At 38.6% G+C, this 22,946-nt stretch overlaps 1 protein-coding gene across 2 annotated transcripts in view; it reads right to left on the reverse strand.

Moving 5' to 3' along the window:
- Positions 1–1,283: 1,283 nt before the first annotated feature.
- Positions 1,284–22,946, reverse strand: part of RIT2 (Ras like without CAAX 2) — a 174,335-nt gene continuing 152,672 nt past the window's right edge. For both annotated transcript variants that reach the window (XM_071425788.1, XM_071425789.1), the window contains exon 6: positions 1,284–2,808. In XM_071425788.1, the coding sequence (XP_071281889.1) occupies positions 2,581–2,808 (228 nt within the window). In that variant the 3' untranslated portion in view covers positions 1,284–2,580. The remainder of the gene's footprint in view (positions 2,809–22,946) is intronic.

Here is a 22,946-nt window from a genome sequence, read left to right on the forward strand (position 1 = left end):
CTTGCTAGATCTGAAAATATGATGCAACCTTTGTCTGTGCCACTAATTTGAACATATCCCAGGAGACACCTGAGCACATCCTTGCTGCCAAAATGTTAGAATGATGCCTATCTTGGTTCCAGACCACAGAAGAGCAGCACTTTTTAGACCCCTTGATCAGCATGGTGCAGAACCTGGCACAGTCCAGGAATCACTTCCAAGAGCAGGTTGTGTGTGGTGACCCTGCTGTGAAGGCTAAAATTTTTAACAATATGGAAAGATGTTGCTCTGTGCCAGATGACCTTAATGCCAGTGAATATTTATTATATTAATATTATATTGAATCAAATTAATCCATTTAAGACTTAATTGTAGGCTGTATCAATGTTGTTTTCTGCAACATTTCTTTGTCTTGCAAATTGACTTGAACCAAGGTACCCCTAAAAATACAGACCCAAGTTCATGTTCATATTAGATGTCCCTTAGTGGGGGGGGGGGTGTGAAATGAAATAACCAACACTAAATGATTTTCAATTGACTCAAAACTCAGGCATCTGCCCGAAAAAAACAAAGACCATCCCTCAAGGTTTCTCAGGGTGGTAATTTCTATGCTCTCTTACACAGGGAATGAGTGCTTCGTTCCCCCTATGCCCTGTGCAGGATTGGAACAGACACAGATGTTTCCCCTTGTTATTTATTGTCTCAGAGATGCCATCTGCCCAGTGCAGCCTCTTGTTGTCCCTTCACTAATACTTAGCTCATAAACTCTTTGGACAAGTGCATCTTTTTGTCTCTAGGACAGTTGACCTAAAATCTCTGTGGCAATAGAGATAAAATAATAATAGTAATTACAATGGTGTAAATGCCGACTTCAGCTTTCAGAGACAGGACACAGAAAATTCACCTAGAATGGCTACATGTATTTGTATTCCTCCAAAATAATCTTTCTCAAATAGAAATATAGCCACATATATCTAAAAATGTACAGCAAACCATTAATTTTGATGAAGGATTTTTGACAAGTCACAAAATATCTCTCGATTTCCTTGAAAGGAAGAGAGAGAGGAGAAAAAAGCATGAGATTTTAACGAACTAAAGTTATTCACAATACATAATCTTTCCAAATTTTACAGAGGGAAAAAATTCTACTCCCACCCAGACTATGCAAAATATAATTGGTTGAAACTCTGCAAAATAATTGCAGAAGAAAAGTGAAAAAGGAACATTTAATAAAGATACATATTTTTTGTTATATCTATTATCAATCCTGGATAGACACAAATGACACTGACTACTAGTATGTCTCCATGGAAATCACAATCTTTATTTTTGACAAAACTTATGCATATTCTAGCTATAAAATTTATAAATAGCAACAACATTAAAGGAACTCCAGGGGGGGGAAATGTTTAGGAGCATATATTCTACTTCATGCCAGCTTTAAAAAGGAATATTTAAAAAGACTTATCCAACTGCTTAATCAAGTGGTTCAGTTGGATGGTCAAAGACTGTGAGGAATGCTGATTGAGCTGATGCAATTCTCTAGTAAGTCAAGGGCTGGATGCTACATCACAGATGCTATTACATGCTGGGACAGAGCTGCACTGCTCCAGGGAGGGCTCTGGGACTCATTGGACAGACAGAGCACTTGTGAGCTCCGTGATGGGACAGGGGAATGTGGCTCATGGTGAAGCACAAAGATGCCCAGATTGGTGGTGGATGCCCCATCCCTGGAAACATCCAAGGTCAAGCTGAGCAGGACTCTGAGAAACCTGATCAAGCGGAAAGTTTCCCCGTCCATTGCAGGCGTTTGGCCGGGGTGGCCTTTAAAAGTTCCTTTCCAACACAAACTCTTTTATGACTTTAATGCACAGCATGCCTGCAGAACATGGCACCTCTGCCAGCCAGCCCTGGCAAGAGGAGACAGAGCAGTGCCCCTGCAGCCTCTCCAGGGCTGGTGCACGACTTGTACTCTGCTTGCAAAACCTGCCTGCTGTCTGGGCAGAACACAGTGGGGATGGGGCAGCACGGGGTCAGGACTGGAGTGCCCAGGGTCCCTTTGGGCCTGGCTCACAGACACGGTCACACACAGACACGGGCGTGCAGGCCAAGCACACGCTAACCCTAAACCTACATGTGAATGCAAAGCTGAAGGTCCCACCCCAAAAGTCCCTAAACAGTCAAAATGTCCATTGAAATCAATGTCATTCGTTCCTGGGATGGTGAAATGACCTGTGCATGCAGAGGAGAGGGCAATAAGTGTATCCATAGTCCTAGAGCTGGTGGAAGCTGGTTTAGCCTTGGATGCTGGCGTAACTCATAGCATTTGAAGACCAGCCATGGAGCACACGCTAAAAAACACGGTATTTTCTCCACTCAGAATTGCAGAAAAGGTATGAGAGGGTTTGCTAAATGACACTACAGAACAGAAGAGTCACAGGGAAACCATTAATTAGGCCCTCAAGGAACAACTTCTGCATGAGAGCTGAAGGGAAGGAGCTCCAGGATCTGGCCTGGAAGATGCTGTGTCAATGCTGCCTTTTTGAAATATTACAGGTTACTGTGGTCAGCTCCTGATGAGCAGCTCATAGAGAATTGCCATCAGGTTGTACTTTCCTTTTTTTTCTTCAGGGATCCCTTCAGTTTCCGCCACAGACTATCCTTCCTCTTCATCTTCTTCTCTATCATGGACAGTGAGGATTCTTTCCTTCGGATTTCCCTCACTAGTCCATGAAAGACATCATCAATGTAGAAGCGGAGAGCAGCTGAAGTCTCAAAAAAGGAGCAGGAATATTCTCTGGCTAAGCTCATTCCTTCTTCAGTTGAGACCTACAAAGAAAAGAAAATTCCATAAATATTGCCTAATGCACAAAACTTTAATCAACATGAGAACATTACAATATATATATGGCCTGACTTCTTAGATCCTGCAAATCACTGACCAGGAAAATAATCTGATAGCATCCAACAGATGAGATTCAAGGGTGAAAGGATCAGGCTGAATTCATGAGGTGTTTGAACAGAGCAGACTGGCAGTATTCATTTGCTCAGGCATATAATGTCCCTAATTATGATGCATCAATTTTTCCATGTATTTCCTCTCTTTAGTACAGTAATCTTTGGTTTGACAGTGCTGGTACTTTATTCTATAGGCGGGAATGGACGACTAGAAAGACTTACACAGAATTAAGGCCCTAGAAAATCCTTGTTGAGCATTAACCTAATCCTGGAAGCAACTTGACTCTTTAAGCACATCAGCTTTCATACCCTAATATTTTTCAGTCACATTAATTTCTGAGCATGCCTTGGTGTGGTTTGGTCTTTGCAGGCCTGTAATCCTATCACTGAGCTCATACCTGAGCTGTATGAAGATCCAAAATCTATTTGTTTTTCAGCTCATCTTCCCTAAGTGGCTTTGTGTACTTACTGCTCTTGTAGAATGTGTGGGAAATGTGTCTGTATTTTGAGGAGCTGATGAGCCTAGAGGAAAACAACACAGCTCTTTTCACTAAATTCAATGAGCAGGGATCATTTTTTCTGAAATTTCCATATTGGCTATCTCTTGGCATTTGACCTGCCAGCCTGCTAAATGGAAGGATGCTCAGCATGCTGATTATTGTGTGCATCAAATAGAGCTTAAATTCTTATTGTGAGGGCTGCCACTGCCTGACAATTAAGGTACTTTTTACACTTTGAGAGTTCATCCAATAACATGCAGGAGGTCCGCAAAATAACACAGAACAAACTCTGTGAGCTTCTAAATGTTAACCCAGCTTCCCACCCAATAGACTGTCCTTTCTTTTCAGTATTTGGACATAAATCTGAATAAATGAATTATATGAATTGCATGTATGGTGTATATTCAAATTCTAGGTCAGAAATCCCAGACTTTGTTTTTATTTACATTTGCATATCATGATTTATTCAAGTAACTTTCCAAACATCCTTATGAAAAGTCAAAGAAATATTTTGACATAGCCTTGTGAAAGGCTACATAATAGGCTATGGAAAGTCTCAATTGCTACTGTCTACCACAAGACTTATCTTGGTGTTTTCTTTTAGTTGGGTTTGTTGTTTTGGTTTTTTTCTGATTTTTAGCTGAAATGCACCCAAAATGCCATTTATCCTTTTTAGGGAAATAAAGCCTTGTGACTCAAGATACAAGCACACTCTCTCAAACCTGCCATGAATAAAATGCCCTTTATGATTAAATTATGACTCCACCTCATTGCATTTATTCCACTTATCTGTAAGGCTGGAGATGGTAAGAAACAGGATTTCGGATGAAACAGAAAATTGGTTCATTCCAGCCTGGAGGTAAATCTGCACCAAGCATGTACCTGCATAACACAGACCTCAGAATTTCTCACCCCCCACTTTACATCGAGTCACAAACTTTGTAGCATTTGCAAGGATCAGGCCTCTATGCTCCAGGTACAATCTTAATTTAATTAAGATTTTTCTGAGGGTAAGCAGGGAGGTTGTAGGCCAACCTGAATAATACTTCCTGACAAAATAAAAGATGGTTACCACTTTCCAAGTGCTATAATTGCCAACCTTTTGCAAAAAGAGATGGGTAGCAATATGGTCCTTGTTTTTCTCTGGGCAGCTGTGTAAGCAAAATACATGATTCAATATGTCTATTGGGCACCATTGAGAAATTGATTGTCTGGATAGAAGACTATTTTGGTTTATTTTGGACCTTATAATGAAGGTTATTTTCCTTGCTTTGCCTTATTGGAGCTGAAGGAGGAATTCTTTTTTATTTTGTTAAAGATGCTGCGGTTCTAAGCAAATGATTGCACAGAGATGCATTTCAATGAAGATTTCATACATTCATTACCTAAAAGGAAGTAAAAATCCACATGAACCAAAATATCCTTATGTTAAATAATGGCAAGGTTGTAAATATAATTAGGGTGTGAGCACAATAATACTCCAATATAAAAATTGCCCATTATTTTTCTATGTGATTTTCTAGTCTTTACCCCACTTTGCTCCTCCTTTGTTTGACTTTTTCTTTCTTTTTTTTTTTTTTTACCTAGGACTAAAAATATGTTTTCTCCATCCTACAAGGAAGAATAATTGCAGGGAAGACATTCTGTGCTCTGCAATGAAACAGGAATGCTAAGAGCTGTGAGAAATGGATAATACTCAGGAGAATTAAATCATGCAGAAAAACTTTCTCCCCATATCTTTGTGGCTGGAGGTTAGCAACTTGGCCAAACTTAGCTGACTTTCTTTAAAAAGAAAGAAAAGTTTGGTTTTGGACTCCAGTTGCCTGCCAAATTACAAAGAGAGCATTAAAGTTATTAATGGTGATAGTTCATTTCAAAGCATGGCATTTTTCTTAAGTTCTTGCCCTCAGGAACTGATTAACTGCTTTGGCAAAATTTTAAGAGCTAATTCAGCAGGAGGAGGACACCTGGCACAAACAATTTCAGGATGATTAGCTGATGTTTTTCAGCTTCAAGGCTGAAAACATAATTTTTTTAAAATATAACATTGTAATAATTATCATTACTGCTTCCAGCACCAATGAATATGACTGTAGTAATTTAACTAATATGTTTGCTGAAGAATCTGTAAATATAAAGAGATGTCTAGAGAAAAAATACACATTTTTCTCTTGGTTCATCATTCGGTCAAGAGGCTAGACACCTATGGAATGAGAAACAAGGGATAAAGCTTGATGAGGTGACTGAGGCCCACATAATTCCAGGGATTTAGCCTGTTCCCATCTTATTGCCAGAAGAGAAACTATATTGTAGAAATCCATTCCAGATCTGCACAGCCCAGGGATTTGTTGACAAATTGCAGCTTCCATGGGCCTGTATCAGTGGAAGATATGATCTGTCAGCATGGCACGGACAGACAGGTCAGGGAGAGAGGTCATTCTATTGAATATATATCTGGGAAGCAGAGCTTTATATCTCATCCTTAGAGTAACCCTTCTTGATTGAATCTGGCATTGTTTGCAAGAGTATAATTCTGGTTATATTGATTCCAACTTAGCTCATTTCTGTGCTGCTAAACCTCAAGAAGGGAATAAAGGTGGAAGATAGGTGTAGTGAATATAATGAAAATGAAAATTTCAGGGCTGACAGAAGCTTCCTGAGTATTGTTCAAACTTTTAAAAACTGTGATTGTCTGGGTGGGGTTTTGATCAGCATTTACTGAAGGGCTTGAAGCTTGCAGAACAACCAATGAGGAAGATCTCCCAAATCCATGAAAGGGAGCCTCATGGATATGATGTGTTAGCAGCTGAAAAAATCTTCTTTTCTAAAGTGCAGGATTCTGAGTGCCCATATATGACAGCACATGTGAGTTGAGAAGGAAGATATGCCAGTGACAACATATAACTGAATCTTGTCTAGACCAGATATACCTGTTCCAACAGCACGTGAACAGCACACGGGACTGTGGGCTGAATTGGGAATTTCCCATCTCTGCATAGCTGAGGGCAGCTAGAACACAGCCCAGCTTCCTCCTGAGGGAAAGCACTGGCTGCAAACCTCATTACATACATTAGGATTCTGTTTGTGGCTTTTGCAAACCTCCCCTGGAAAATTACAAGTGCAATTAAATGCAATGCTGACAGGCTGAGAAAGCTGTGATGGATGAGCTGCCATCTTTATGACAGCCAGCTCCCCACTAAGGTCAGCTCCTGCACAAAACCACCTGGGCTGGGTGGTGGGTGGGGAGGCACTGGCAATCACTGGCCCCCATGGGCACACAAAAACACCTGAATACTTGTATCTGAGATGGAAAATGCACAGAAATGAAACTGAACAATAATCTTTCTCTGCCCTTGGACTGTCATTAGCTGGAAAACCTCCATCAGGATCAGATTATTTTGTGTTCAGCTTTGTTGCCTCCTTTTGTCATGGCAGCATAAGAAGGATCCCAAAGTGGATTTCACTGATGGAGATTTTGCTATCAGAGTCAGCAGCTTAACTCTGGGTAAGTAAATGGGGGTTTTCAGGCAGGGAAGTAATGCATTTCCGCTTGTGAATTTCATCCCTGCATCCATGAAGTTGCATAGTCTACTTCAGATGGCTTTTGCAGTTTTCCCCTCGTAACTGGGACCTCCGGATTGCCGTGGAGAAATCTGGGATCTGCAGGTGGAGTGCTAAGCATTGCAAGGATTCACCTAGATTTTTGTTACAGACTTCTACCCTGGTTGTCATCATATAACTCAGTTATATAATTCTGGATAATTTTATATCCAAAAACCTTGTTCTGTGAGTATTTTTTTTTTTCTCTGAAGGCACATGGTCTAGATCAGAGACAGAAGGGTACACATGTTGCTCAACAGAGTGCTCATCTAAATCCCACTGAGGGAAATAGGAGGAATTTCTGTTTGTTTTGATCAAGATTTGCATTTTTGACAGTCAATAATTTATGAGAGTTGTGAGGAAAAATAATGAATAAGGATGGCAGAAGCATATTGAGCATCCTTGTTTGCACCAGTAAACAGTAAATAATAAATAATAAAAGAAATGGGAAAAGTCATGAACCAGAGAAGGAAAAATTCTGAGTAATGTCCCAGAAAGATCGACATCCTTCCCCTTTGTGTCTGTTGGATTTTTTTTCTGTTTCTCAATAAGTCCCATCTTAGAAAAGAAGAACTGGGTGTCAAGTTGTTTATTAGCACCTGGATATCAATTTAGAGATAGGCAGGCGACCAGAAAGAGTCCACACCCATGTTTGGGTCCCTCCCCATCACAGGCCATTCCATTGGCATATCAGAACAAATACAATAAGCTTTTGGTACAGATGTAAACCCATAACATATTAGAGGAAAGAGTTGTGGAGATCAAAAATATTCACATTTTTCCTCAGTCTCTAATAAGTAACTTTGCCAAAAGAAAAAAGAGAAAATCAATCTTATGGGTCTAGAAAAAGAATGCCATCCTGGACAACAAAATGGGAAAGAATCAGTGTTGACTGACATGAGCAGTGATTTTTTTTTTAATCTTAGCACTGACCACCAATTTTATGCCTTGAACAGAACACAGAAAAACTGTTTTCTCATTAATCAATGCAATCACACAGTCATTTACATTGAAAAAATCTCTAATATCAAATCCACTCGTTAATGCAATAGTGTGAAACCCACCACTAAGCCACGTTCTGAAGTGCCACACCTACATGCCTTCTGAACATCTACAGGAACAGTGAGTCCACCACTGTCCTTGGAAGCCTGTTCCAATGCCTGACAACCCTTTCAGTGAAGACATTTTTACTTATATCCAATCCAAGCCTTCCCTGGTAGTCTTGAAGCCTTTTCCTCTCGTACCACTGCGTGTTGCCTGGAACAGGGAAAAGCTCTTTATTTCAATGGATACGACTGTGTCCAGCAAAGGCTGAGCTGGCTGCCTCTATATTGCCACCTGCCTTTGTTACAGCCAAAGGCATTCACAGTAAATATTTGAATTGTGTCTTGAGAAACATGTGGTGCAAACCACTAACCAAAGTGCAGATCCATTATACCTACGTCAGTTTTGACAGTTATTATTTTTTTCCTTTGGACAAGTATCAAGAGGCATGGTGGCAGAGACTTCCTACAGGCTGGAATAGGGATCTTTCCAAGTGTGAAATGCTATTGTTCAGGTCAAAGCTCAAACACTTGGCTATTACAACAGTGTCTGGGGTTTAAAACATGAGCAGAAACATAAAAAACCCAAGAAAAATCAATCTTTCTGTCTTCTTAAGACAAGCAGCACTGTTGTTATTTGTTCATATGATGCATGTCACATGAAATATCTTTTTAAAAGAAAATGAAAGAAGAGTTCCAAAGCATTTTACCCTTCTTCAGATCTTTGCACTTATAAACTGCCTATCATATTCTCGCCACTGAGCAATGACGCTTCTGAAAGAAGGGGGAAAACCAAGATCAATTCAAAATCAATTTAGTCTGAAAAAAATGTTGAAGACTAGAGTTTGTGTGGAACCAGTGTGACCTTTTGAGGCCAGACATTCAATATGACTATGTTTCAGGTCTAAATATGTGCACAGAAAATTCAAAAGTTAAAGGGAAATCCTTGTTGTTAAAACTTCTTGTTTCTATCTCCCTCAACATTTTGCTTTCTGGCAGAATTTTAACTTTTAAATTGAATTACTGCTTAGAAGTATAATGCTGAAACTTTTTCTTCTGAAAACATAGACATTTTAACCTTCATGCATGGTCCCCTTCCTAAATGCAACACTGCAGTTAACCATTTGACTTGGCCGTGAATCCCCTGGAGTTCACAACTAGTTTCTGCTGTCACAAAACAGCATTTTTCATTAAACCAAGCAAGTGCACCTTACTTTTTCTCCTCAGTCCCTGGGTAAGCAATTCTCTTTTCAGGAGCCTGCACAGTTAATGACTAACATGGCAGAGAAACTTTAAAGGAGAACTTCATATCAAAGCCTTCATGAGAAAACTCACTCTGACTTCATGGAAGCAATTCTGCAAAGCTCAGCTTTGCCAGCATTCTAGACTGAGTTAATTACTATCATGAAGAATTATTTATTATCATGAAGGTGTTGCAATTAGTTCTGTTCCTTCTTCTCCCTCTCTAGCGTGACGTGTCTTCCAAGACTTTTCCTTTTGGCCTTGTCACTCTGCAATGTTTTGTTTCTGGCTTCACACTAAAGCATGTTTGGTGACCAGAATGGGGTCCTTGAATGGCCATGGGTGTAGGCAGGATTAGCAGACTGGGCCAAGAAGATGAAGTTTTGCTCTGTGAGCTTGTGCCCTGAAGAGCCTGGATGCCATGGAAATAGCACATAGTCCAGCAATGCACAACTCATCCTCAGCTGCTCCAGCCTCTGAAGAAATTCACATTACAAAGGCTCAGATATTCCTTCCCTTCCTGTAACTTGGGCTTTGCTTTAGGGAGGAAGGAATGGACAGGAAGGAAAATGCAGCTTTAGCTATGCAGAAAATAATAGAATTGTCCAGCTCTTCTGTAATGATCTTTGTGCATTATTTATAGTGGATGAAGGCTGGAGAGTGTGGGATTGTAAAATTAATTGGTCATTTCTCTAAAGGAAAGCCATTTAATAGTCTTGACAAAAAATAAATTTTTTGACAAAACCAGAGAGATTATCTGTTCTAAATGAGGTACTTCTCACCTGGTTAGTCACAAAGGTGTCACAAGAAACACTACTTAAAGTCTGTTCTGAGCATGGAAAAAACATGTTTCTATTTGATCCAAGGAAACAGCAAATTGTTAAGGGGTTTTGAAAGAAATCTGATGAAGCATCACTGAACAATTTTTCTTATGCAATTTACTATTGACCTCTGTTAGATTAGACTGACACTTTCTCTGTTTTAGTTATTTCTATACTCTTGCAAGAAAACTCTAAGCTAACACTCCCTATTTTATTTAAATATATCTCTCGTGCATTTTCATACATAAAAAATTCTAGATTCAATTTATATTTGAATAATTTCTGCATATTTTTATCATCTTTTCTGATGAAGATTACTAGTATCTCTCTAGTTTTTCTCTTATTTTGGAATTTTACTATTTTCCCACCTTTTGGATCCAGAATATTCTTGTGACACAGGAGCTACTCCTCCAGGTAATTTCATTCCTGCTTTAGGCAAAAGTTTGAAATATGGATAAACATCCTCCACACAGTTGCTTAGCTGCAAATCTAACAAAGCACATGTTTTGGTCTATTGTTTCCAACTTATGACAATGTTGTTTCATTATTTCACAGATAGAATGCTAAAAAACTGAATCAACATCTCATTTCATGCAAGAACCATTGCAGGATCAGGGTGCTGTCTTCAGGTTAGACTTTTGACGATATTCTTGTCTACTACAGACTGTTCCCTTTTGACTTGATCCTGTCAAAATCATGATTGATGAGTGGTTAAAGCATCTTTACATCAGGAAGTGTTTCCAAAGAGATGGCCTCAGGATCTGACTGAATTGGATACTCAAAGCCACATGATCCTGCATCAGCCAGCAATAGCTCTGGGTCTAATTTGAAGAGAATATGGAAGTGTTAAATCCTTAGCATCTGTCTTCAAGATGAATAAGTTCAGGTCAATTGCTCAAAGCATTTTTCAGAGATCTGACAATTTTCTAAATTGTCCATCATCTTTAAAGGTTCTTTGATTGCAACGCTCAGCTGAAGACATGGATGGCCATAAGATGGTTGCAAAAAGAAGACATTTCGGCATCAGTTTCACATGGACATCTGCTGGTTTTAGTAAGGGAAAAAATCTAGGAATTGCAGTGCTATTTTCACGAGAAAGGATTTTTTTTCAATTTTTTTAAGCAACAAGAAATCAATTATCATCTGCTCCCAGCAGACGGTTGTTTAAAAAAAGTACAGATAAAAGGAGGTGCAAATGTACATTTTGGACTTCTTTTCAGACAAATGGAAAATTAGTGGCATTCAACTCTTATTTTAACAGTTAGTGGTTTCTATTTCTTTGTGACAACAAATTCACTATCAGTCCAGTAGAGACAGTCTCCATATCTTTTATCTATTTGTAAAGTCATGTAAGGTAATTTCAGTTACATGTTAGGCATTAAATTTCCACTCCAGTTCTTCACCAGGACACGAGCACTAAGCACACTTGGTACTGAGTAAATAAACTTAATTCCTAGTAACCTTTGCAAATCTCTCTGGTATTATATAACTTTGTCTCTAACAGCAATATTTTGTCCTGAAAGCCCTCAATTGACATGAAAAGATGAGACAATAAAGAAGGAGTCAGTAAGAAGGGAAGATCAGGGGTCTGCTTTCAGTGTTCTATTTTCCTCAGTCTGCTGAAGACTGAGAAATGGGATTCAAGAAATTTTAAGGGAACCAGAAAGGAATCTGGACACCAAAATGCAAATCAAGGAAGAGGCAGAAAGAGGTGTGTATTTATTTGTGCATGTTTATATATATGGCTGCAAACAAGAACTTTAAGTTAAGGAATAAAAAAATAAACACCCCACAACCAAAGTATTAGTGATTCACAGAAGCAGAATAATCTTTTGAACCAAAGTAGCCAAAGTTTGTGCTTAGCTAAATGTCTCATTTTTAGACACATGGACAAACTACTGGAATTAATTTCTGAACCTTTTGTCTGAGCTGGATATGAGTTTCCAACACTGGAATAAAAGGGTGACAAAAAATATGCAGTAAGGAGTTTTGTTTGTCTTAACAGCACACACTGCTTCCAATCACTTTTGGGTGCAGCACACATATATTCTGGTATAGAGTTTTCACATCTAAACATACTCAGATCCAGACAGCAGGCAGACAGGGAACACCATCTTAAGTTTCTGGCATTGAAAAGAAAATTGCAAGAAACTCTCCTTCCTCCTCTCATTTCCACACAGCTGTGGTCTGCTGGGATTCAGGGATTCTGTCTGGGCTGCTGAAGTGTTTGACAGGAGGGAGGCAGAGGAAGAATTTATAATAGATTTATAAATATTTGGACTGAAATAGATTTTTTTTTAAAGAAATCATTTACTGAAGCAAGCACGTGCTAAAATATATGAGGTATCAAAGTGTCTTATGCATAGTCTACAGAATAATGTTTCACTCTTCCATGTTTTACTTGAGTTGTTTTTTAAAGAAAAAAAGTTAATCAATGCAATGAGATGAAGATTTACTTGAGTTTCTTTTAAAAGAAAAAGTTACTGGATGCAATGAGAAGGGGTTGAGCTGTCAGAAAATGGGAGTGGTGAATCCTTGTGTTTGTTTGTCCTGGAATGTGTAATTAATTTTGAGGGTTTAGTAATTTTGAAGTTTATTAGGAAGGTCTGTCAAACAATCTCATTACAGGAAATATTGCAGAGTATCTTTATTAAACTAATGGCATTGATCTTCCCCATGTCAATACTAATTCAGGGAAAATTTTACACTTTTGCAGAATATGAATTGATTGAAAAAATTATGGGAGCTTTATGGAGGTTTTCTTTTTCAGCTCCTTTCCCGTGTGATGAAAGGACAGTTTAATGGAAGACAAGACTGTTTTTTTGTGGTCAGGGGAACATTTGAAGAGATAGACCCATGATACAGGAATGTCAAACCAGGAGTGACAGCTGAATAAGGAGCATTAAGCTCCATCATGTGATGAGACCTGCCATGTGGACAATGCATGACAAAATCTCGAATCTGGGGAACTGCATATAAAGGGGATAAAAAGGAGAAATGAATGCACAGAGAGAGAAAAAGTAACGATGTTAAACGGTGGGTAGGAAGAGCTGTAAGAACACATTTAGCTAATTAGACATAACAAGCTCTCTTATTGCTAACTTTGCTTAAATTACCTCACTTTTGCAGCAGGTTAAGATCATGGAGTTGGATGGTGTCCATGGTAGCTTGCTCATGTATCTGTGGTTAACCTGTCCGGTTGGCAAGCTCCCTGTTCAGGGGAAACTTTCTTTGGATTACCCTTCTGTGGTTCCTTCCTGCCCATGGTTTTTGACTTGTAATAAAATTGAGACCCCTAAAATAACCAAAGTGGCAGCTGACAGCTGGCAGAATCTTAACTTTGTGTAATATAGCACCGAAATTTCTTGCTTACATCCCCAAGAGGTGTTGGATTCTTTACTAACAGTAACTTGAGCAATGGTGATGCTTGAGGGTTAATGAGTAGAGTTTTTTCCTATATTTTTTCTTTTTTTCTGAAGCCAAACCAAGAATTCTTCTCCTGATTTATTACCTCAAAGAAAGGATATAATAAGCAAAGAGAGAAGCAGAAGAGTGAAGGTGGAAGGATAGTGGCAGGGAGGAAGACAGATTACATCTTTATTATGCTAGCTTGAGGGTAGGATGAGAAAATAGAGTCTTAACAAACAAAATGGAAGAAATTCCTTGCTAGAAGCATCTATTTAACCTCTTCTATCTGTGATGTATCCTTCCAATTATGCAGATACTCTTGATATATAAAAACTACTATGCTAATACGCCCTGTGGGCCGAAATCATGATTACAACAGATAAACTCATATTCTTACCCAGAGCAATAGACTTTTCAGCCCACCACTGTAGCTCAGTTTACCCAGCAGCACTTGTGAATATGCATCTGCACACACAAACACACACAGACCACAAATGAACCTTTCCATTAAACCTGGCAGAAAAGGTTGGCCTTACAGCAAAACCTCGATGTGTATTTTGAAAAAAACACCATTCTAAAGAGTCCCTTCAGCACTGGGAGGCATGCAGCATTAGCTCCTCTGCAGATTAGAAATGGTTTCCGACATTTATTTATTTCCCATGTTTCATGCAACTGATTCATTTCAAGATTTCAGTCTGGAAAGACTCTGGAAATGGCTGTGAAAAGGTGAAAAACACCTTTCAGAATGTGAAGAAAAACATTTCAGAATGTGTGGATGCTGCAAGCCAGGATGCCTTTTTCTAAAGGTTTTTTGGAATTTTTTGTGTAGGAAAAAATGGTGGACTGTAACCAGCCAAGTAAATGACCTCTTCTGCATTCCTCCATAGACAAAAAAGTGAAAATGAGAAAAAAAAATGTTGAAAATGAAAGATAGGAAAAAGATAACATAGAAGATATGATAAATAATAGTACAAAAATAATACATTAGGTTGCGTATTCAAATAATACATTAAAACAATAGTATTAAGAGTGGGGTGAAGAAAGATATAGTTTCTCAGGAGTATCTGGCTGATTAAATATTATCAGTATTCCAACACTGATAATCCCAGTGGCTCTTACATAAATCTGCAACCTGTGCAGGTTGACTTCCATGCCTGAATGAGCAACACCACAGCTCAGGCTATGGAATGGAAATCACAGAATCATCATAGAATGGACTGGGTTGGAAGGGACTGAAAAAAATCATTTTGTTCCAGTCCTCTGGGCAAGAAGGGCAAGACACCTTCCACTAGACCAGGTTGCTCCAAGACTCTCACACATTTTTGATGCAGCCCAGGGCACAGTTGGGCTTTCTGGGCTGCAAGTGCATGTGGCTGGGTCATTTTGAGCTTCTCACCAACCATCATGCCCAAGTCCTTCTCCCCAGGGCTGCTCTCAAACCATTCTCTGCTTTGCCTGTATTTCTGTGCTGGATTACCCCTGGAACTTGGCTCTGCTGAACTCCATGAGGTTCACATGGTCCCACCTCTCCAACCTGTCCAGATCCCTCTGGGTGGCATCCCTTCCCTCACTGCTCAGCTCGGTGCCATCAGCAAACTTGTGACAGTGACAAAGACACATAAAACAGGAGTTTTGTTTTTTTTTTTGTTTTTTTTTTTTTTTCCCAACAAGCTTGTTTACTTTTCCTTAATTGGCTCTTTTTCTCTAATTCTCTTAAATGCAGAAATAAGAGTAGATTTGGGGGAACAAAATTGTTGGTGCTAAAAGCAACAGATGGTGAAAAACACTAAGTGCTTGAAGGCTTGACAGTTACTGACTGTCACCAGCAATTCAGGACATGCTATCACCCCACTATTTTTTACCTGTAGAAATGAGATTAATGTTATTAAATGGTTTGGAAAATGACAACGGCCTGGTAAAGTTTTGTTTTATGTGGTGAAAGGGATATTAGTAGGAGGACAGATATAATGTCCTTGAGAAAAAGATGTGGAAAAGTAAATGTTGACCCTGTTTCAGAGAGAAGATGCAGTTGCTATGTAATTACATTCAAGATGTAATTAAATATTTTCTACTGAAAGATGTAGAGAAATCAGAATCACAGAATATTTTCATATGGAAGAGAACTTTGTAGGTCACCTGATGCAAGTTGTTGCTCATAATGGGTCCACCTGGGACAGATCACTCATGTAATATTCAACCAAGTTTTGAGCTTCCTTTTTCTAAGGAAGGAAATCTCACTGCCATTTTGGAGTTTTGTTTCACTGGCTGACCACTCCTGTGAAAAAAAATCGCAAAAAACCCCGAAAAATCAAACCTTTTAATTAATCATATTTTCTTGTTCTGCAAATATTTTTTTTCTTTTTTGTCAGTTCACTGCCCATCTCCATTGGTTTTGTCTTCATTCCAAGATGAATGAGATTCCCTTCAATCCATCAAGCTGAACAAATCCACAAGCTCAGATGTCTCAGACTTTTCTGTTTCTCTGTTAAGCTCTACCCCAAGACCATCTTGGGGATTTCTGCTGAACTCACTTCACCATGTCAAGTTATTTCTGGTGCTGTAAACCCCTAAACAGGGACAGTACTTCAGATACACTTTGGCTACAACAGCACGGTGTGAGACTGATTTGAAAGCCTTCTTAGATTGAAGGGAAACATAATTCATTTATTTCATCTGAAGAGTCAGTCGTCTGGTCATGAAGACCATCACAGAACTCAGGTCCTCAGACAAGAATTTCCTTTTTGAAATCCACGTTTTAAATGTTCCCAGGCACTTTCTTACCCTTCATGTGCCTGGACATGGTGTTTTTGGAGGGTTTGCTTCATAAACACATTATCCATTTCTTCTGGAGGCAAAAGATACTCAAAACCAGAATAAAACCAGAATAATTTATTTAGCTCTAACGGGTAAACTGAGTCTACCCTCACCAGCTGAGATCCTTCACTTCAACCTCACTGAAGCTTCTTTCCAGGATGCTCAAAGAATGTACATGAAAATGTAACTGATGAGTCAAGATGAGCATAACAAGGGGTATCTCTGTCCAATGTAAGTAAATACAAGCAAAAGTTTGTACAAATTAAAGATTTTGGACCTCAATCTGAGTTTTTGTGCCTGTTGGATTTCTGCTTTATCCCTTTCTGGTTTTTTGTTTTGTTTCTTATTTATTTATTTTTTTTTTATAACTATATATCATGCTTTAAAAATTTGATTAGGTACTTCAAACACTTTTTTCTTAATAGATTTTTAGTCAAAAAGAGCGCAAATCCAAAGTAGATTGCATATTGTCAAGGAAGGCAGGCCTTGATGGCATGAGAAAGAAGGCCTCACAACCTGAGACACAGAAAAGAGAGCAGAAGTACTCAACTCTTCTTCCATGTGGACATGAACAAATAAAGCAAAATTACTGAAGCAAATGGAAAACAAATGCTGTTTCACCTTAGTTCAGGCCTTAAAGAAGCAGTCTGGTAACAAGCAGTGACCCATCTCTGAGCAGATGTTACACCTGTCCATAACAAATAAAAACAGGTAGGAACAGGGGCACAGTGAAAGAAAGGAAGAGCTTTGAGCAAAGATGGTGTAAGATGATCCAAGAGAAAATTTATTTTATATCCAGAATGACTGCACCTTTTCATCATATACAGCTCTGGACACTGAGCTTTACCCACGTTAAAAGGGTTGGTTTGCCCTTGTTTTCCTCTATACATCTGACATTTATGGCAATGGTTATATCTGATGTCTCTGGTGAAATATAAATGATTTTGATCTATATCCACCTTTCAATGCTATTTTTATTCTGGAACATACACTAAACTTTGGGCTCCATAATGTGATGGTGGGACACACTGCATACTGCAGAAAATCTGTATTTATGGGATGAGTAAATAGCTTAAATGAAAATTACACTACAGCTCATCCACAATAGGATTTAACAGTTTTCAATTTCTTTGGTCTTCTAGGGATTAGGTGTCTGATGTTGCCTCACATCCTTTTCAGTTGCTGGTGTTCTCTGCATCTGTAAGCCATGCAGTGCTGTGAAATCAATAAGGTTACCCGTAGAAAATTCAAATGTTTAACTCTGCCTATCAGTTGTATGAGTTTTCTTGTATTGGTTAAGGATCTTTTGAGCTGTCTTAGGTACAGCCCAGAAAAGAATTTCTGAGCTGATTCAGGATTTCTGACCTGGTCAGCAAGTCAAATACACTGATAACAGGAGAGTGAGAGAAGAATATCAGTGACATTCTGGAGAGGAGAGGAGAGGAGAGGAGAGGAGAGGAGAGGAGAGGAGAGGAGAGGAGAGGAGAGGAGAGGAGAGGAGAGGAGAGGAGAGGAGAGGAGAGGAGAGGAGAGGAGAGGAGAGGAGAGGAGAGGAGAGGAGAGGAGAGGTTTGTGCTTCATATATTTCTCAGCAAACAAATGTTCTGGAGCTTCTGCACTATCATTGGAATTAAATATATGTCAGTATATATAGAATATAGAATATTCTATATATAATATATATAAGAATATGGAAGAATCAGTCAGTAATCATCACCTAACTTCTAGGAAGAAAGTGTTCCTTGCCAGTAAGCTGCCATTAGATATTTTTCCATCATTGTCCTTTGTTTTAAATGGTTCTTCTTTACAATTCTTTATGTTGCTTCACTTCTTATCAGCATATGTGTGTACTTTTATCACACTTCTACTTTCATTTACCTACAAAAGAAATTAAACTTTCTGCAATTTTCTCTGATAGGACCAGCCTGATACACATGTTCTGCATCTGTTCCAATTTGAATTTGCCATCATCATCAATAAACAGCTACACTTAATCTTAACTGAGTTTTCACTTGTATATTTTATAATACCTTCAGTGCTTCCATGTCCCTGATAAACAAATCACTCCAAATGCCTCTTCTGAAGTGGCATTTATTTTATGCAGAATTTCATGATGTTTGTAGTTTATAATCACCCAGCATGTGGCTGATATATCCAAGATTTCTCTCCTGCCTCCAAACTGATGTGTTATAGTAAACAGCCTTGCTATTAGTCCTTAAGGACATGGCCTTGCACTTTTTACAATTGCATTTAATTCCACTTCTATCACTCCTCTGGGTCACACAGCTTTTCCTCTTCAATAATCCTGTCTCTTCGAGATAGAAAATGTTCCCACTTTGTGTTATCAGCAAATTGTGTCAGAACCTCCTGCATTTTTATGTCTAGGTCATTAATGAAAAAGTTAAAGATCAGCAAATTGAAGGGTAATGCCTAATATCTTTAGGGCTAGATCCAGTTCTAACTAGTGGGGTCAGAACCAAATCCTCTCCTTCTAAAATGTTACTTAAATTTAAGAGTGTGTGTGGTTTTGATATGTGTGCAATCCAGCTGTCATAATTTTTTTGCCAGTAAATCACCCATTTCTGGTGGCCCATCTCAACTAACCCATCTGTTACGGTTGTGCAGAACATAGTGGAGGAAAAGCTGATTTATGAAATACTGGATGACTCTCCCTATTTTTATTAATGTGTGATTATAACTTCCCGGCTACATTGAGTGAAAATAGTCTAATGGCATTGCTTTCCATGTGAAAATACCGAGCTGACAGGGACTAAATGCTCCTTGGCAAGGAGCCACAAAGCTGTGTTGCTCCAGACACCCCACTCTGAGAGTAGCCCTCCATTTGGCTCCCAGCACTATGGGGGGCCTGGTTCAAGACCCAGGCTGGTCGGCAGCACAGCTTTAATTCCAATAATCCAATGCCTTCAGGCTTCTCTGTGAATTAACTGCACAGGCTTGCCATTTTTTGGAGATGGGGATGGAGCAGATGGGGAGATGGAGAGGCCAAACTGTTGAAAGTCAGCGATAAGGCAAGGGTGAGGGGGGGGGGAGGAAAAAAAAAAAAAAGAAAAGGATTGGGGAGAAAAAAATAAAAAGCCGTGGAAGACAACCCTGTGGTTTGTGTGCTCTGCATTGCCACCTGCCAACCCCAGGCCTTCTGATCTCCTCTCAGTGAACCGTAGAGGCAGCAGTTGGAAAGATCAGATATACGCTCAGGGCAATCTGTCAGAAACAACTCTGTCACATTCCCCAGCACTAAAACCCACGGAAATAAAATCTATGTGTTTAAAGCTGTGACTCCCCCATATATGTGAGAAGCACTCTTTTAACACAGAAAAAAATTTGTGAACACCGCTCCTATCCTGGTATTTTTTAATTTTTATTTTTTAACATTATTAAAATATTAGCATTGATTTTTTTTTTTATTTCCATAAAGCATCTCTACCATGTTTGTTTGCCTCTGGCAACACAGTTGTAATGTCATTCTAATGACACTACACTGAATTCCATTCTACAATAAATGAAGTAAAAAATGGCAGAGCAACCCAACAGATAAATCCAACAATTATGGCTAAGTTATTTAAATATATTATTTTTTCACTTTTTGAGACACTCTCATCCCTGTTTGGGCCAGTACTTGGCTATACTTCATGTTTTTCTAAGACATAGGACAGATAAACAATGTGTGTATTTGTTTTCTGAAAGTAAGTGCTGCGTTTTTTTTTTTTTTTTAAGGTATATTTAAGAATGTGCAGGCTGTCCTTGAAGTGACAAAAAGTTGTGAGCAAATTCCTACCATGTTTTTTCTGTTCTAGAGCACTTCCATACACCACATAGAATATGTGATATGGCACACCTCCTTTCAAGTTCGGAGAACTCTGTAGATATCAGATTAAGTTTTATATCAACCTGTTGCATGCGATAGTCTTATAATACTTGTCAAATCTAATTAGGAGTATCCAAAGCATATTTGGATAATGAACATTAGATAGAAGGAAATAAAATAATTTTTGATCTATACAGTGGTCCTTAAAAAAAAAAAAAAAAAAAATTATCTGTATTAAATTGAGCATTCCAGCTGCAGTGGTGACCACCACAGTGAAGCAGAGTACAATGTCACACCTGTTTACCTGCAGAGTTAATGGCATCCCCATCTTTATATTTATCCCTTGGGGTGGATGTCCTATGCTACCCTTCCATGTACTAAGTGGGGTATTGGAGTATTCCCTTCTTCAAACCTCCTTTTGCCTGGGTCACCCACAGGAATAAACTTGGCATTTCATCTGGGTCTCTACAATGAAGCCACCCTGAGCTGGCAGAATTTGGCAAAGCTGGGTGGGTTTTGTTGGAGGGAATACAGGAATTATAATGAGGTCAGGGCTGGAATGTACAAGGCTCTACGTCAGGATGTTTCCACAGCATTTCTACAAACTATGCTGGAGTATGCTCGGGACGGTTCAGTGAGTTCCAGTGCTTCTGTGATGCCTAAATAGAGTCACATCTTTTGAAAGGTGAATTTAAAAGCCATCACCCAAGCAGTGCAACCTCCTTGGCAGTCCTTGCTACACAGTGCTGTTCCATGGTGCCCAGAGATCCATAAATCTACTGATTGACCACACTATCTAATATAGTCTCAGTAATATAATTCCTTTTATTTTGAACTAGAAAGTAGCAGATTGCTAAAATAATTATCAAGCCTAGCCATTCTTCAGAATACCATGGCTTCTGAATCGTGTACCTTCCCTGAAATTCATGCAAGGTGAGTTCAGCTCTCTGAGAAAATAATTGCAATTCCTTCTCAATACTGAAGAAAATTTAACAGGCATTTTCAGAGTATTATATTATTTTTAATTTTTTTTTTCCAATGCTTTGGTCAGTACTTTCAAAATTTACTATTTTGAGTATCTCAAATTGTTAGACTGGTAAACCTCTGAGTGGTCTTAATTTTCAAAGGTCAGGTTCAACTGCCTATTCTAGATAGAAGGTAGTTTCTAAGTATTCCTTGAAAAAAAAAATCTCAAAATCTATTGTGCATGGATTTTTTCCCCTCATTTACTCATCAGTGACTTAACTTTACTCCCACTACAATTGTGTTATTGACCTGTAATACCTAAGAGCAAGGCCAACAAGAGGTGTTTTTGAAATTCAAACCACATGTCACACATACACCATCATCAGAATAATTTTAAAATCAATGACAGCTGTCAGTCACCCACAGAAAACCTAACTAGCCAAAGGTCAAAAAGACAGTTGAATTTATTTGGCTGTGTGGTGTCATGGATATTGTTGAAATAAGTAATAAAATGAAATTATTAGGTAGCAATATTAAGTCTTTTATTAGAAAAGGTTTAACCTTTACCATATTTTCTTTCTATTTTTTGTGTTGTCTTTGTGATGCATTAAGCGAAATTATTTTTTTAATAATTTTAGTTTTTAGGCTGGTTGTCCTCCCCACCCCACTTTTTAGATATTTGGTGCATGCAGCACTAGGGAAAAAAAGAGAAGTAGAGTATTTTAGAGGTAATGTAGATCATATCAGGCTCTGCTTAGTTGTCCATACATATAAACATGTCACACTCCATTTCCCATTGCCAGTAATTGTGGCTATCAGATAAAGCAGTCATCAAAAGGTGTTTTATGAACCATTGTGCTTATAGAAAATAAGGTGCTGCTTTGTTGCTGGAAAAAAAATCAGAATTATCCATTTTATATGGCCTGTCAGAGTAAGTTTCTTAACAGTCTGTAGATCTGCTTTCTAAGACTTGCAGAAATCACCCTCAAAGCAAAAGCATCTCTCCCACAAAGAAAAATGTAGTAAATTTTGACCTCTATGACTGTGCTTATAGCAATAACAATAATGATCCCAGTAAGTAGCCCTTTCCACTGAGACACTTTTCTCTTTTGGACTCATTAAGCCTCAGATTGAACCTATTTATTTACTATGGGTTCCTCTAGTAAAATATTAAATAGAGGTGCCAACAAATTTATAATCTGCTTCAGTGTTTTTCTCATTAACAGAGTGTCAAATGCACATTGTATATGGAAATAATAATATATAATATTTTCAGGCTTTAAAGTACAATTAACTAATTAAACCTCCTTCAGAGTAACACAAAGGCTCTACACTTTCTCCAGTTTCATCTCAGCACTTTAAAAAGAAGGAAGAAGATTTGAAGTTTCTGGGGTGTCATGCTGCAGTGGTCAAGCACAGCAGAAAAGGCTGAGCCTCTTCTCAAGTCTGAATGGGCTTCAGCTGCAATTTAATTCAGCTTCCAGGCATTGCTGCTTGCTTCAATGCTGGATGTAGCAAAGACTTTGCCCACGTCTCTATTTCCCCTAGGGCACTTAAACTCAGAAAGCAAGCTACCCCCCAAGCTTCTGCTTAATAAGGCAAACAGACTGAGCTCTTTTGTGTCTCATGGTAATATGTGTCCTGCAGGCCTCATCCCTGGGATGATGATACATATTTTATGAAATGAAAAAAGAACTTTTTTTTTTTTTTGACCCATTCTAGTTCAATACAGTGTGATGTAGAAACTGTTCTAGAAGTCAAAAAAGTACTTCTTTCAGTACTACTTTCC

This window comes from Agelaius tricolor, unplaced genomic scaffold (genome assembly GCF_023055355.1).
Source record: "Agelaius tricolor isolate 1412-34295 unplaced genomic scaffold, bAgeTri1.0.p SCAF_4, whole genome shotgun sequence".
NCBI lineage: Eukaryota > Metazoa > Chordata > Aves > Passeriformes > Icteridae > Agelaius > Agelaius tricolor.